Consider the following 15,476-nt stretch of genomic DNA (forward strand, 5'->3'; position numbering starts at 1 on the left):
ACAGAACCTTTATGTTATAATATTTACCACAAAAAACCTCTATATTATAATATTGGCATGAGAGGCTTGAAATAGGTCTTTTCACAAACACCTCCTTCGGCTATGGCTCTATTAACGCGAGAATACGAGATACAAAACAGCTCCAACTTTACGTGCTGGAGGCTGAGCTCGATTGTCTGTTGAAACGAAAATAGTTTATTACTATTGACTCCCTTAAGTGGGGATAAAATTGAAAGTACCTCTTTTTATGTGCCAAATATTACTGGTGACTTACATGAATATTACTAGTTACTTACACTTAATATTGTAATTCTCTGATGAGTAATTCAAAATTTCAAGTTCAAATGACAAAATTACCCTTATGTTAGTTAAGTCTCAAAACATAGTGACCAAAATACTCTCCAAATATCTAGTCACTAATTAAACTATCCTTTCATACCCAACTTTTAGGTAGGTGAAAGGGATTATCCCTTCACCCATTTTCTTCATTAACTTTGCTTGTCACAGATCATCCACCACCGCCTCCACCTTCCCTTACCGAAAGCTATTAAAGCAAAGAGATTGCTTAGGCAAGGATGCCAACGGTATCTAGCTTTTGTGCAAGATTTTAAAGCAATTGGGGTGGTTTTACCTTAAGTAATAGTGATGAAATAATTTTTTTATGTTTTTCTATAAGTTTTATTAGGGCTACCACTAGAAAGAGAAGTGTAATTTACCATTGAGTTTATCCCTGGTACAACTCCAATATTTAAAGTCACATATAGAATGGCTCCACAATAATTGAAGGAATTGAAAGAACAGTTGCAAGACTCTTGAATAAGAGATTTATACGACTTTTTTTTTTGCCAAAACAAAAAGACAACTATTATATTAAACGAAAGAGATTAGGTCCGAGGACCTATACAAACGAGAGGAGTCTACAATAAACAAAGGTGGTATACCCCACCAGGATCTTTATAGAAATAACCTGCAAGCACCCTTAACAAGGAAATCAGCAAAACCATTGCCAACTCTAGGAATATAACTAAAAGAAACCCTAGAAAAGAAAGAACAACACTTTAAAATATCTACAACTAAACTGAGACACATCCAATCTAAAGATGATTGGAAACCTTGGAGGGCACTAATAACGGTAAACCGGTCTGAATGAATATGCAAATCAACCGTTCCTAAAGAGGAGCCCAGAATAATGCCATCTCTAATGGCTTCAAGTTCAACTAAGGTTGCTGAAGCACTAAGTCCACATCTGCTTTAAGCCGCTACAAAGCCACCATTGTAATCCCACATGATGCACCCTCTACCTCCTTTGTTTGAAGTATTGTCCCAAGATCCATCCACAAAAATTTGAAAAAGAGCAAGTTCTTCATAAATGTTATGACTAGGCCTTGGATATGGTTCCCCATGAGCCCTTTGGAATTTCATAATATGAGATTGTATATCTGCACATAGAAAAGAAAACATAGTCATTGTATGCATAATATTTGCCTCAATCCCTCTAAATAGGGTTGCATTTCTAGTATTCCATATACACCAAGCTAAGGCATTCCACATCTGATTTACTAGGGTTAAATTGTCATATCCATTGAACTTTATTTTGATAAAATCCATCCAATCAAATAAACTTGTCCCTAAAAAATCAGATGTATTAATACGGAGAGGAGATAGTCTCCAACACTCTTGTGCATGATGACAAAAAAACAAGGCATGACATACATTATCCGAGGTATGGCCACAAGTAAGACAAAGTGGGGTAAGGGAAACATTCCTTAAGAAAAGTGAGCTTCCAATTGCAATAGCCTCATATGAGGATCGCCACAAAAACTGTTTAATCTTTGGGAGAGTAGGAATCTGCCAAATAATTTTCCAATACCATGATTTATACGACTCAGTGTTTCTCCTTGGGGAGCCCCATTCCTATTTGTGAAAAAAAATGAGGGGATGTTGAGAATGTGCATTGACTATAAGGAATTGAATAAAATCACTATTAATAATAAATACCCCTTACCTAGGATCGATGACCTGTTCAATCAACAACAAGGAGCAAAGGTATTCTCTAAGATTGACTTGAGGTTAGGCCATCACCAGTTGAGGGTAAGGGAAAAAGATTTGCCAAAGACTGTTTTCAGGACTAGATATGAACATTATGGGTTTCTTATTATGCCTTTTGGGTTGACTAAGGCACCAACAACCTTTATGGATTTAATGAATAGGGTGTTCCATGATGTCCTTAATAGGTATGTTATGTCTTTATTGATGGTACACTGGTATATTCAAAGAGAAAAGACGAATATGAGAAGTATTTGAGAGCAGTTTTTACAAACGTTAAGAAAATAAAAGTTTTATGCCAAGTTTAAGAAGTGTAAGTTCTGTCTTGACAAGGTTGTGTTTTTTGGACATGTGATGTATGTTGAAAGCATTATGGTGGATCCCAGTAAAGTATAAGTTGTAATGGATTGGGTTAGACCAACTAATGTGACTGAAATAAATAGTTTTCTAGGACTAGTTGGGCATCACCATGCACGCCATCATTTCGATAATCTTGTAGCTCGTAGTCATCCGTCATCGTCATCTCGTAATCTTCAAGTGTTGAGGCATTGTGTCCTACAACATAGTCTAAAAACAATATTTCCATAAGAGGTGAGTTCCTCATCTCTTAGTAGATTACAAACAACATATGTTCACATATTTAACTCATGATAGCATAAATGAAGTGGATGCAATACAAAAGTGCTCTCAGGACTCTAACCATGCTTGTCTCCAACTTGGTAGACACGTATTAAAGAATCGCCACGAGTTTCCCCTAAGTAGTCTCAGACACACTCTCACATAATATCATTGATCTTAAGTGTCCCGACCAAGGTATAAGATAACAGTTCAATGAACAACCATGGATTGGGTTTAGGGCCACACTCTCTCACCACGATCATTGGTATGAGACTAGCGCTTGTCAGGAAAATACCTAACCCAATTCATAAGTCATCTACGTCAACATATTACTCAAGGTCTAGATACTTTCCCTCATGCATCTCACACTTTTGGTATAGTTTCATTCCAAGTTTAGGAAATGTCATGTCCTCATGGATAGTTACCAACTGTTGGATATGCACCAAAAACCCTATTGATCATCCACATATAATAGGGCAAATGCTCTCATGTCCCCTCACAGAGTCTTACTAGTCTTGGGAGCCCATGAGCCCTACACCTACCATATGCAACCCTACCAATGAATGACCCCCAAAGGTACGACTGTGCCCCCTTATGGAGTCTCACCAGTCTTGGGCTCCCACCAAAAACCCAAGATCGCTGTCGTAGGTCACTTGGCCTCAATTCCCATGCTGATAAGGGGTATTCATAGTCAAATGCAACTAGACACCTAAAATATGCAACAAAATCTACATGGTCATTCTAAGGTTCCAAGGGCAATGATCTATGCCACAGACCCAAGTCAAAATCCACGATAGCAATAACAAACCAAATCCCAAATCATATAATCATCATAAATTGGTAACGAAGCATTGAGGAAAGAAGTTATGATTCCACATAATTTATAATTTTCCCATTCATATATGTTCAATAGAAACATGTTAACAACAGTACAAATAAGCATCATAGATGTAACTTAAGAAAATCATTATTCAAATACGTGCATATTTAAGGTTGAATCCCTCACCTAATAAGAGAAATAAACCTCTCAAAGAATGACAAAATGTAGCCTAGCATGCCTCAAAATATCCTAGATAATTCATGGTTTAAGTAAGATTAACATCAAAGAAGTAAAAGCTACAACAAAGACAAAAAAACAAAGTCAACAAGGTGGGGGTCGATTGATGGGGCGACCTCCACCGGTGCTCAAACAACAACCTGCTTTGAATTGTGTTGGGGCTTCGATCTCTTGCTTCTGACGAGTTCTAGGTCATTCAAGGGTCCCAAAAACATGCTCAAACATTCCCCAACAACCTTAGATCATAATTGTGAAACTCCCCAAGATCCTAACCCGAAAATCCTTATTGTAGGTCCAGAGTGCGGGAAGAAGGCAACTATGGGCTATCCAGGTAGAGACCATTGGATTGGATTCCAAACCAATGGAATTAGATGGAGATGATGATGAGTTGGGAAGTCTATCAAAGTTTGGAAGGAGATCTAACTCATACATTGACGGACTGGGTATATGGATCAAGTATATTGTGATGACATGTGCAGAAGGTCCCGAAAATTAGGTAGGACCCTTCTATAGTATATAATAGGAACTAAGGCAGAACTTGGACTTTTAGGGCCGTGGTTTTGCCCATGGAACAAAATTCTCAGGGGCTGGTCAACTGCCGTGGTCGCCTAGGGCCCCTTCTACCTATAAGCGCAAAGCCATCTTTAGGATTCTTATGGAAAAATAAAAGAAAGAAAAACCAGACAAATTGATATTGTAAGACAAATATAGTGTTTTGAAGCCATACACCTTAATACTTGCAAGTATAAAGCTGTCTTCAAAAGGGAAAATTGATCACATATAGTACAAGACACACATAGACACAAGACTACAATGAATTTCTTAGTATTATGAATGATATGATGCATCTATTATATATGTATGCTCGCCAGTTTAAATAGCCATGAAATGTTGAGTACGCATCCAATATCCATGCTATTGTCTCTTTGATAATCACAAAAAGGAAAGTCAGCCCATATGTATTGTAGACTAACATAAATGAGCTGAATCTTTTTTTTTTTTCTTCTTTCTTTGGCGAATATAAAAAGTTGAATCTTATGCAACAATATAATCAACGAACTCCATAAACAAACCTGAGGATTAGTTCTTGTATCAGGTCTAGAATAGATACTTGCATAGATTCCAATTGCTCCAGCTCAGAGATGCTTAGCTCCCCTCGATCATTACTTATACCTCCATTTGCACCATCATATGGGAAATGGTTTTCCATTCAAGAGAAAGGCTAAGGATTGAGATAGAGCAGATGTATACATCATTAGGAGAGGAATGTTTGATGTTGGGGTTGCAGATATTGATCTTAAAGAGGGAGAGAAGAGGATGGAAGTTGTAGTTTCATGTTTCCTTGATTTTCACTTTATTTCATCTCTGGATTCCTGGTTTAACCTTCTTCCCTTTAGTCTATTCATCTTCTTGATTTCCCATGTATTGATTTCCACCTTCTTCTCTTCATTCTAGTTAGGGATTTGCGTTTATGGTAATTTGTGAATAAGGGATTGCATTTATGGTAGTTTGTATATTCCTGAAGCGTACGTTCCTTCCTCTGATTATTTTGTGGAGAGAAAATGAGAAGTCAACAGTTACATTGAGAATAGGAGAGGAAATATATAATAAAAATGTAACATTAATTGGAGAGAAGAGAAAGAAAGTAATGGATTCATTCATTCTTCTTCTTCACTCTTAAATAAATCAGTATTGTCTACGTTAAAATTTTGGAAATAACTAATTTTCTTGGGAGGTAAAATAACGTAACACGATGAAGTGTCGTTATTTAAGGGCCTGTTTGGTTACATGAGTCTGGAGATTTCAAATCTATGGAGTTATAATTTATAAAATTAGATGTTTGGTTGTGGAATGAAATCTGTGGATTCATCCTAATAAACTATTTGATCAACGTGATTTTTGTGAATGTGCAAATGTATCGCTTTTTTGAAATCTTTGGATTTCACCCCTTACCCATAAATCTACAGATTCACCTTGATTCACATTTTTAGTGTAAAAAGGTGAATTTCTAGATTTCATAAATCTAGAGATTTTTACAACCAAACGGGTATAATTCTCAGATTCATGAATCCAGAGATTTACCAAACAGACCCTAAGTAAAAAAATCAAAATCTATAGTTAATAGCATTTATTGAATTATTATAGTTTTTAATATTTATTATATCACTGATGAATGGCAAATTACAAGTATGTGCATCCTTAATTAATAATTTTAAGGGCAAATGGATTGAATATATAAGGACATTTAAGGAAGAGAAATTAGTCATTATTCGTTAATTATTATTATTATAATTATTACACTTATTATAAAAGTTAGATATCATTTATTAGTGACTTAATTGTATAATTAATTAAATACACAAGGGTATTTAGGAAAATCGAAATGTAGCTATGTTCCTTGGGTTCATGATTTTATAATAGTAATAATAAAATAATAATAATAATTATAATAATAATATGATATATATATTATTATTTTTTTTTTTTTGCCACTGATTGAATGGTGTCACTGGCTAACCATAAAAAAAAAGGATAACACCGACTCACCGAGTCGACGGCAAAGATAGACTGTGTCTATCCTCCCACGTGTTAGGTTATAAAGTACGCCCTGAGATTCTGAATATTCGGCTGGTGTGGACTTGTCACTCTGTGAACACTGATCTGACGAACAAGAAACGCGACACGTGGTTGCTTACACACAGTGATGCTGCTGACTCAGTGCTTAGTGACGTTTTGACATCACTTATTAGTATCTCTCATTAGTGTTTGTTTAAAATAACGAAAGCTCGGAATACGGGCATGTTAAAGAAGAATCAATCAGAGCAGCCTGAAGCCTCTGAACTGAAACAGATAACAGATGGCTCTGCAAAATTCTCATGTTCACCTCTCTTCTACCTGCTTCTTCTTCTTGTTCTGCTCCTTCTCCTCAATCTCATCCCTTAATGCCCAAGACTCAATAACCAAAACCATGGAAGAGTTCTCCGGCTACCCAATTCACGAAGACGAGTCATTTCCTTCTAAATCTTTACGTTCAACATCAGTTGATGTTGAAACTCTACAAAGACAGGTAATGAGATCTAAATCATCTTTTAATTGATTTTATTTGGGTTTTTATTATAGGCTAGATTTATGGAAGTTATTGATGTTGATCTAAGGGATTGATTGGTAGTTCAATGAAAATCTGTAAATTAACATCCCCCGCCCCCCCAAAAAAAAAAAAAAAAAGCCCCAAAGAGGAGAGAGACATACTTCCCCTTCCCATGTTATTTCATTTTATGCTTTTTAGGTTCTAACTTTCCCATTAATTAGCATCTCTAAGTTCTGGATTTTTATGATATTAGATTGAGGAGTTGTCAACTTTGTCGGATACCCCTGCTCCATCAGTTACTAGGATTCTGTACAGTGAGAATGATGTGCTGGCTAGGAGGTATGTGTAGTATGTCATCTGATTTCCTTCCTATTTTCTTGTACAAATAATATAAGCTCATGAGCTAACAGTATAGCAAGCCCACTATATGTATTCTTGATCAGAGAGTATGCGTCTGACCTATTATTCTGTGGGTTTGCGTATTCCAGATTTTTTTAGGTAATGAGAAATTTTATTGAACAAGAGAGGGAGGGGTGGAGTTAGATTAACATAAAAATGTGCCTAATAAGCTGATATTGATAAAAAAATTATGGATAAAGTTTATGCTTGCAGGTGCTTTACAAGGAGAACAGGAATCTGATTGATTTTTTGTGTTCACATTTGATTTACTGTATGTTTCAGCACTTTAACAGAGAAGTTGATTAATCTAATGTTTCCCACAGAAGACATGTCATCCTGAATAGCTACTACACTGTGATCCATTTACTTCTTCCACCTGCCCAGCTTATTTAATATTCCAGTTAGTGTTGTTGAGAATTTAAATGTATGGTATGCTTTTCAATCTCATTGTTGTCTACTTATGTATTTGTCTGGATATGCATATTCAGGTATGTGAAGAACTTAATGGGACTCTCTGGGCTTTCTATTAGAGAGGATGCTGTTGGTAACATATTTGGTCGATGGTGAGATATTGGTTTTCATCCGTATTTTTCTGTGTCATTCGAGTAGTATAAGAATGGCAACTAGGTGGTTATGATCAGCTTAATCAATAACCAACCTAGCATGCATGAGACCTACTGATGAAGATACTCTTAAAGGTTTAAAACTGCCCTGATGATTTGGTTATTTTTGGGGTTGGTTGTTGGGGGAGATAAATGATGACAACAGTGATAGTCTATAGTTTTAGAGCAAAAACTCGTGAGGCCAAGATTTACAACATTTGCAGCAGAGATGACCTACAATCTCCAAACAGAATTTCATCATAACCTTGATAGTTACTGCCGATTAGATGGCCTTAAACTGTACCAATCAATCAACAAGTGGGGAAAGAAAAAAAAAAATTTCAAAAATCTAATTCAATGCTGGAGACAGAATCTAACCATATCTTTAAAACACCCTTAGCCCCAGTGCCCTCAGCTTGAACCAGGGTCAAGACATATGTCTAGGACACCACCACAGCCCGCTGCTATGATCACACTTAATATGGAAGTGAATAACAAGTAAGACTACCTTTTTCCACTTACCAAAGTTTATCTGGATTGTCGTTCCATAGAGACAAGGCCACAACTATGCTCATCCCTTTTCTTCCCTTCTCGAGGAGAATAATGCCAAATTTGAATTCCTTTGTACTTGGATCATCACAAAGTTATATGTGTGTCATGATGCTTTATGTTTCATGAAATGTAGCGTTGTTTTGAAAAAAGAAAAGAAAAAGAAACTTTGATAGGATTCTTATTTCATTAATAAGCTATTCTTCTGGATAATTTTGGTCAACATGGTTCACTTGCTTAGATTTTCAATCCTAGTTATTTTCACATGCTAGCAGATTTAGTAGGAAGGGGCTCTACTTTGGGCTAGGAGTTTACATCATCATCTATCTGAATTATTTCCTGTCTCACTTACTTATTCTACTCTGTATTTGGAAACACGTGATTTGAGTAAATTTCTCTATAGTAAGTTTCCTACAATCATGCTAGAACAGGATTTCTAAGCTACTTGAACTCTGATTGCCTCCTCTAATTGAATTTGGCCATTTTTTACATTTCCTTCTAGTCAATCATGAGATCAATGTGAAGAATTTTCTCTCCATTGGTCATATTTCTTTTTGTTGTTTCATCCAGTTGAAATGTCCCTTATATCTTTCCCATTAGCCTTGTTTTGTCCTCTTTGCAGGGATGGATATGAACCAGACCTTGCAGCAGTGGCAACTGGTTCTCACATTGATGCTATTCCATATGCTGGAAAATATGATGGTGTTGTTGGTGTATTGGGTGCAATAGAGGCAATTAATGTGCTGAGGAGGTGTGCAACCTGCACGAATGACTATATCTGATATATTGTTTTTCTTTTGATTATTATATTTATACTTTTCATGGAAAGATAGGTTAGAGATACAACTACTGACATGCAGAACAGAGGAAAGTGTGGAAGATTAGCGATCCTTACATTTTATAAAGCATGTAGATAATATTATCAGTTTCTCTGGCCATGCTTTCCTTCAACCATGAAGTTTATGTCATTGATGATGACATCTCATACTGTTTGGTTAAGCAACCGTTAAGAGTGATAAATCTCAATTTTGAAAATTTTCCTTTAGGCCCATCTTGAAATCATTTGTGTGTTAGGTGATTGGATATTTTGGTGCAGATCATATTTGTGTTGGTTACCTTCACAATAATGACCAGTATACATAGTGTCCCAAAAATAAATAATGATCAGCAGAGTTTTCTGATCTATTTCATATTTCCTTCAATATGACTTATGCTACAGTAATTTATGGTTCATGGCTACATGTGCATATATGCTGGCTGAGTTTTTACAGGTCTGGCTTCAAGCCTAAAAGATCGTTGGAGTTGATCCTGTTCACATCAGAAGAACCCACACGATATGGAATCGGCTGCTTGGGAAGGTCACATCCATGATTTTATTCCCGATTTGTTTTCTCATTTTTCAAATCATCTTGACTTAATCTGATTTCAATTGATTTAACATATCAATTTGGGATTGGGCTTCTTCAGTTTCTGTTTATTTCCTTGGTTCTTTCTCCTAAGAAGGAGCACAGGGTATTATTTGCTTGAAGATCTCATATATTTTTCCCTCGATATGCAGCCGCTTAATGTCAGGAAGTGAGCAACTAGCAAATGTTCTCCAAAAGACAGTTGATAGCCAAAACATGTCCTTTCTTGATGCTGCAAGATCTGCTGGCTATGCAAAAGACACTGAAGACTTATCCACTGTCTTCCTAAAGAAAGGAACCTATTCATCTTTCATTGAATTGCACATAGAGCAAGGACCTATCTTGGAAGAAGAAGGTATTCTATCTTTAACATTCAAATAACCCTTTGCTAAATACGTCAAATGCTTGTTAACAGAGGAAAATTCTGAAACCAGGTATCTCAGTTGGTATTGTTACTGCCATTGCTGCTCCTGCAAGTTTCAAGGTAGAATTTGAAGGCAATGGAGGACATGCGGGAGCTGTCCTAATGCCATACAGGTGATAAGTATTTACATATTTCCTAATATTATTCCAGTTGTATGTAAAGGTGTTTACAAGTTCAAGATAGGGGGTGCATTCCAATTAATTCCCCAAATTACAAATTTATGTCAAATTGGAAGCAGTAACTAGATTATATTGAGTTCAAGAGAGGGAACAATGACAGGAACTAATCTCAAGTTCATTGGCATGCACACATCAGCAACATGTGCAATTGTTCACACATTGAGACGTAGTGGCCTACCATGCTAGGCAGGTTGTATGACCAAACTTGTCTACATGGGTCCACAAACAGGTTGTATGATCAAAGCATGATCAAAGCTTGACTACATTGGTCCAGAAAATTAAGGGTTTAGTAGCCACGCTTACATGCTAGGCAGGTTGTATGAAAAAACTTGGCTACATGAGTCCAGAAACAGGTTGTATGACCAAAGCTTGGCTACATTAGTCCAGAAAATTAAGGTTTTAGTAGCCAAGCTTGAAGTTGATTCAAGTTTCTCAGTTATCTAAGTCTATGGCAGCAGTTCCTAACCATCCGGATTTATCTTCCCCCCCCCCCCCCACTCCACCCCAGCCCCACAAGTTCTTTTCTTTTTGGTTGTTTTTGTGCATAGTTCTTAAATTTATCTGCATTGCTTTCAATGTGTACATCATTATGAATGTGTTCTCCTATGATTTAAATCTATCTGTACACTTTTTGACAAGTAATTGTGCTTGGTCGTTCAACTGATATTCATAATATTTTTATATGTTATAAGCAGAAATGATGCAGGATTGGCTGCTTCAGAGTTAGCATTGGCTGTTGAAAAACATGTAATGGAATCAGGATCAATTGACACTGTTGGTACTGTAGGTAAGCCATAATTATTTCACTGCAAGTATTCTCTGATCCTTTTTACTCCCTATATATATTTCTGTCTGTTTCAGGTATACTGGAGCTGCATCCTGGAGCAATCAATAGCATACCCAGCAAATCACACCTGGAAATCGGTTTGCTTCTTCTCCATGATGAATAATTTTTCCAGTTTCTGTTATTGGTGAAGCCCAATTTCTACTAAACAGAATGTTCTGTGGGCCATTCGGGGCCTAAACAAATCCAAACCGCAAAAATATGGCAAACATCATCACCATAGAGATGTGTTTCACTTCAAAGTCCTTGTGTGATATAATTTGATTGCCTACTAGTTCCTTCCTATGCTACCTGGTCAGATTAACATCCTTCTTGTTAACCTATTCTTCTATTCTTGGCAGACACACGAGACATTGATGAGAAGAGGAGAAACACTGTAGTTGAGAAAATACATCAATCTGCCATGGAAATAGCAAAGAAGCGCCGGGTCAACCTCTCAGAATTTAAAGTTATCAATCAGGATCCACCAGCCCTCTCAGATAAATCAATAATTCTGGCAATGGAGACTGCATCACAAGAACTCAACCTCACCCATAAATTGATGATCAGCCGTGCCTACCATGATGCGCTGTTCATGGCCAGGTTATTTGGAACTAGATAACATTTTAGGATGTGTGCATGGTTATAACTCTTGCTAATTGTGTGAAATCACTTGTGTGCAGAGTATCTCCAATGGGCATGATCTTCATTCCATGTTATAAAGGTAGGTTTGGGCTTTTCCTTACAAGTTTATTTTGATGTTGTTATATGCTATTCAATAGTTCGGCCAATAGTTTGGCCAACCCTTGGAATTTACACCGACTTCCTTAATTTTGCAGGTTACAGCCACAAGCCTGAAGAATATGCCTCCAGTGAGGATATTGCAAATGGGGTCAAAGTTTTAGCCCTTACGCTAGCGAAGTTATCCCAGAACTGATTTCTACAGCTTTGAGATAGACTCAATTAAATCCACTATGTATATTTTGAAGAAAATAAGTAAATAAATTCAACTTCCAAATTAAATACATGTACATTTTGAAGAAAATAAATAAATAGATTTCACTTCATTTTTGAGAGGGAACTGAGTGATGATTCTAAATAATTAGTAGAAGAGGCTGAAAATAGAACTCAACATAGCATATTTATTGATAAGCAAATGGAAATAGGATATACCTTGCCAAGTTTTTTTTTTTTTTTTTTCCCACCCTGTTTTCTTAACAAATCTTTCTCCATGTAAACAGCAGCAGATCTACATTTGCTATCTGTGTTCATGTTACACAAAACCAAATCTGAACAGTATACTATTACAGGCTATCAAATCTCAATACTACAGGTAGTCAGGTAGTCATATCATTCCTCTTTGCCATCTGCAGCCACATCTGGTACCGCTGGTGTAATTGTTTTCACAGGTACCACCTCCTCTTTACCATCTGCAGCCACCTCTGGTGTGATTGTTTTAGCAGTTTCCACCTCCTCTTTGCCATCTGCAGCCGCCTCTGGTGTCACCTCTGGTGTGATTGTTGTAGCAGTTTGCACCTCCTCTTTGCCATCAGCAGCCACCTCTGGTGTGATTGGTGTAGCAGTTTGCACCTCTTCTTTGCCATCTGCAGCCACCTCTGGTGTGATTGGTGTAGCAGTTTGCACCTCCTCTTTGCCATCTGCAGCCACCTCTGGTGTGATTGGTGTAGTAGTTAGCACCTTCTCTTCATCTGCAGCCACCTCCGCTGTAATTGTTGTAACAGCCGTTGGTGTGATTGTTTTAGCAGTTTCTTTGCCAGCATCTGGTGAGATTTTTGCAGTTGTCATGTTATCTAAACTCTCAGTCTTTGCCATTAATATCTCTATCTGTAAAAGAATAAGACAGAGAGGGGGGAGAGAGATCAGAAAAATACCAACAATCTAAAAATGAATGCGGAAAAATAAATCTAGACTTATTCACCTTAGCTTTCTGAACCAGGCGTCCATTAGTTTCATCTTTCATTCCGACAGTAGAAGTCATAATCTCTGTTATAGTAGTCAAACAAACATATATTGTATCCAATGTTAAATTAATTGTGTAAACCAAATGTGTTAGCATGAAGAGATTATAACATTAATCTTACTCTTCTGGGAAGCCAGTCCATTGTTCTTCAGAATTTCAGCAATTGTGACTACTGTGGCGATCGCTGTAGATAAGAAATTAAATTGCCACTATTAACAACAAACTCTCACAAGAACACAAGACTATAATATCTTTCTACACTCGGATCTATTCTTCTCTTATTGCTTTATTCATCATTAATTATTTAAGATTCTCAAGCTAAATTTTAGTTGCGTTCTTTAGGTTCTGAGGAACTGAGTTTAGCCGCCCACCTAAAAAATTGATGGTGTTGGTACTAATCATCATTACCAAATAAAAGAAGAGCACAAGGGAAAAAATATAAAACAGAAAGGAACCCAATGATGAGATATAGGCAGGGGGAATATGAGACTGAGAACCAAAGATATCTTGAAATGACTGAGGATTGGTTCCGGAAAAGCAAAATAATAATCATGAGATTAAAGACTCTTGTTCAATTCAGAAGCGCCAATGGTATTATTCGCAAGTAATTAAGCATACCCATGCCCAACGCGGAGAGCTCAACCTCCTCATGCTGCTGCATGTACCTCTGCAAAACAGAAATTAAGAAAAATCCTTAATGGTTTGATGTTTGAGCAATAGCAAGAAACAGATCCAACATGCGGGGTGTGGGGGAATTGGTCGTAGTGAGATTCAGGAACGTTGGGATGAAATCTATAAATTACATTCACAATCTCTACAATGTAAGAAAGAAATGAATTGTGTTTAAAGAAGAAGAAAGGGAAAAAAAGAAAGAAAAGGAAAAGGAACACCAAACAAACCAAAGGTTTAAAGCAGGCTGTTGAAAACAAACTACTAGATAAAATCAAGCAGAAAACCCTAAACATAAATCTGACGATTCGTTCTTCACGGACTTAACCAAAAACAGATTATCAGGAACATTCTCTTGTTCTTGGAATACATCTACGGTATACAAACTATGATATGATTCACGGAAAACAAAGAAACATATAAAGATCAGAGTCGCAGTTGAAGAAAAGATTGATGAACGTAATGCAGAACACCAATTACAGATCAAGATCAATACCAGAAACAAATAAAAACAAAAACCAACCTTTCGATCAAAATACATTACTCGGTGAATGCATGCATCAAGAAAACCCTAACTCTAGGAAGAAAAGAGAGAATGGAGAAAGAGAGAGAGGGAGGAGGAATTTTACCTTAGCGAGATTCACGTAGAAGTAGAGAGGTTTCTTGGTGTTGGAGACCTGAATTTTGTTCTTCTTCCTGATTTCAGTGTTTACAAGCTGCTTGTTCACGGCAGTGACGTCTGAAACTGCAATCGCCTCCATGACTATCTCTTTTATCTTTCTCTCGAAGATCGAAAATGGAAGATCGAAGATCGAAGATCCTTCTCTGACACAGACTAATTTCTCTGTTTCTCACTGTCGCTCTCGGCAAGGGAGAAAAAATGAAAAACCAATTACGTAAAACTGTTATGTTGCGGTGTTTTAGAAGGTGGCGCAATGGCGGGTTTATATAGAAACCGGCCTTGGAATGGGGCTCCAATTAGAAGATGACACGTGTCATCACTTGGTTATGTCTTAGCACTTCAAGATACCGGTTCTCTCTGTAGACAGTTTCCCTGGCCTAACTGACGACCAAAGTTTGTTAAGCCGAGACACGAGCGACGATTCAGTATCAGACGACGGTTGTTATTCGCCAGTTTAAAATGACACTTTTGCCCTCGTTCGCTCCTCAAATTCACGGGGCAGCCAGCGTTGCGCGAGTGGCGACTCCTCTGGTACGGATTCGACGCTTACCATGTAAAGACATGTCGTTATTCCGAAGATTCGCAATCCACTTTGGTCAGACCATCACAACCGTTCCTTTCGTCGCTTCACACGTGAGGCAAATGCTGATATAAAACTAATGTCGGTCTTTAATTTATTACATGTGGGTCCCAGTCAAACTAACATAGTTAGCAGATGTTAAATATATCCAAATACGTAGTGACCAAAGTGTCCTCAATAATTTAATAATTGTGCTAATATATGATTTTAAAAAGAAATAATTAGTCATTAAGTGTTAATTATATGGTTAAAATATACATTTAATAATCCAATAAAAGAAAAAATTATAGTAACACAACGTATTAAATAATCTGATGGACATTTTGGCTGATCTAAGTTTGAATATTGAATATACTTAACGGTAGCTAACCGT

General features: G+C 36.9%; 2 protein-coding genes across 2 annotated transcripts; one reads left to right on the forward strand and one right to left on the reverse strand.

Moving 5' to 3' along the window:
* The first annotated feature begins 6,505 nt into the window (after window positions 1-6,505).
* UAH (ureidoglycolate amidohydrolase) lies at window positions 6,506-12,340 on the forward strand. The gene is made up of 12 exons (XM_089136092.1): window positions 6,506-6,788; window positions 7,063-7,148; window positions 7,697-7,771; window positions 8,982-9,110; window positions 9,631-9,717; window positions 9,918-10,120; window positions 10,200-10,302; window positions 11,064-11,155; window positions 11,230-11,292; window positions 11,554-11,794; window positions 11,875-11,915; window positions 12,031-12,340. Exons 1-12 carry the CDS (start codon window positions 6,579-6,581, stop codon window positions 12,126-12,128), a joined length of 1,428 nt encoding a protein of 475 aa, XP_088992218.1. The 5' UTR covers window positions 6,506-6,578; the 3' UTR covers window positions 12,129-12,340.
* LOC149028372 (uncharacterized) lies at window positions 12,333-14,742 on the reverse strand. Its single transcript, XM_089136093.1, has 5 exons — window positions 14,471-14,742; window positions 13,791-13,839; window positions 13,294-13,356; window positions 13,131-13,195; window positions 12,333-13,036 (listed from the first exon to the last, which is right to left on the reverse strand). Exons 1-5 carry the CDS (start codon window positions 14,600-14,602, stop codon window positions 12,542-12,544), a joined length of 804 nt encoding a protein of 267 aa, XP_088992219.1. The 5' UTR covers window positions 14,603-14,742; the 3' UTR covers window positions 12,333-12,541.
* Window positions 14,743-15,476: the final 734 nt, after the last annotated feature.

This window comes from Hakea prostrata, chromosome 1, assembly GCF_041222555.1.
Source record: "Hakea prostrata isolate BN-2017 chromosome 1, UWA_Hpros_2, whole genome shotgun sequence".
In the NCBI taxonomy this organism is placed as follows: domain Eukaryota; kingdom Viridiplantae; phylum Streptophyta; class Magnoliopsida; order Proteales; family Proteaceae; genus Hakea; species Hakea prostrata.

Bases quoted from the DNA above. Each gene is read 5' to 3' on its own strand.
- UAH (XM_089136092.1), top strand. From the start codon at position 6,579: ATGGCTCTGCAAAATTCTCATGTTCACCTCTCTTCTACCTGCTTCTTC. The intron at 6,789-7,062 runs GTAATGAGATCT...TTATGATATTAG, and splicing joins TTGAAACTCTACAAAGACAG to ATTGAGGAGTTGTCAACTTT. The intron at 10,303-11,063 runs GTGATAAGTATT...TGTTATAAGCAG, and splicing joins GCTGTCCTAATGCCATACAG to AAATGATGCAGGATTGGCTG.
- LOC149028372 (XM_089136093.1), bottom strand. From the start codon at position 14,602: ATGGAGGCGATTGCAGTTTCAGACGTCACTGCCGTGAACAAGCAGCTT. The intron at 13,357-13,790 runs GTATGCTTAATT...TCTTATCTACAG, and splicing joins GCTCTCCGCGTTGGGCATGG to CGATCGCCACAGTAGTCACA. The intron at 13,037-13,130 runs GTGAATAAGTCT...ATTCTTTTACAG, and splicing joins GCCTGGTTCAGAAAGCTAAG to ATAGAGATATTAATGGCAAA.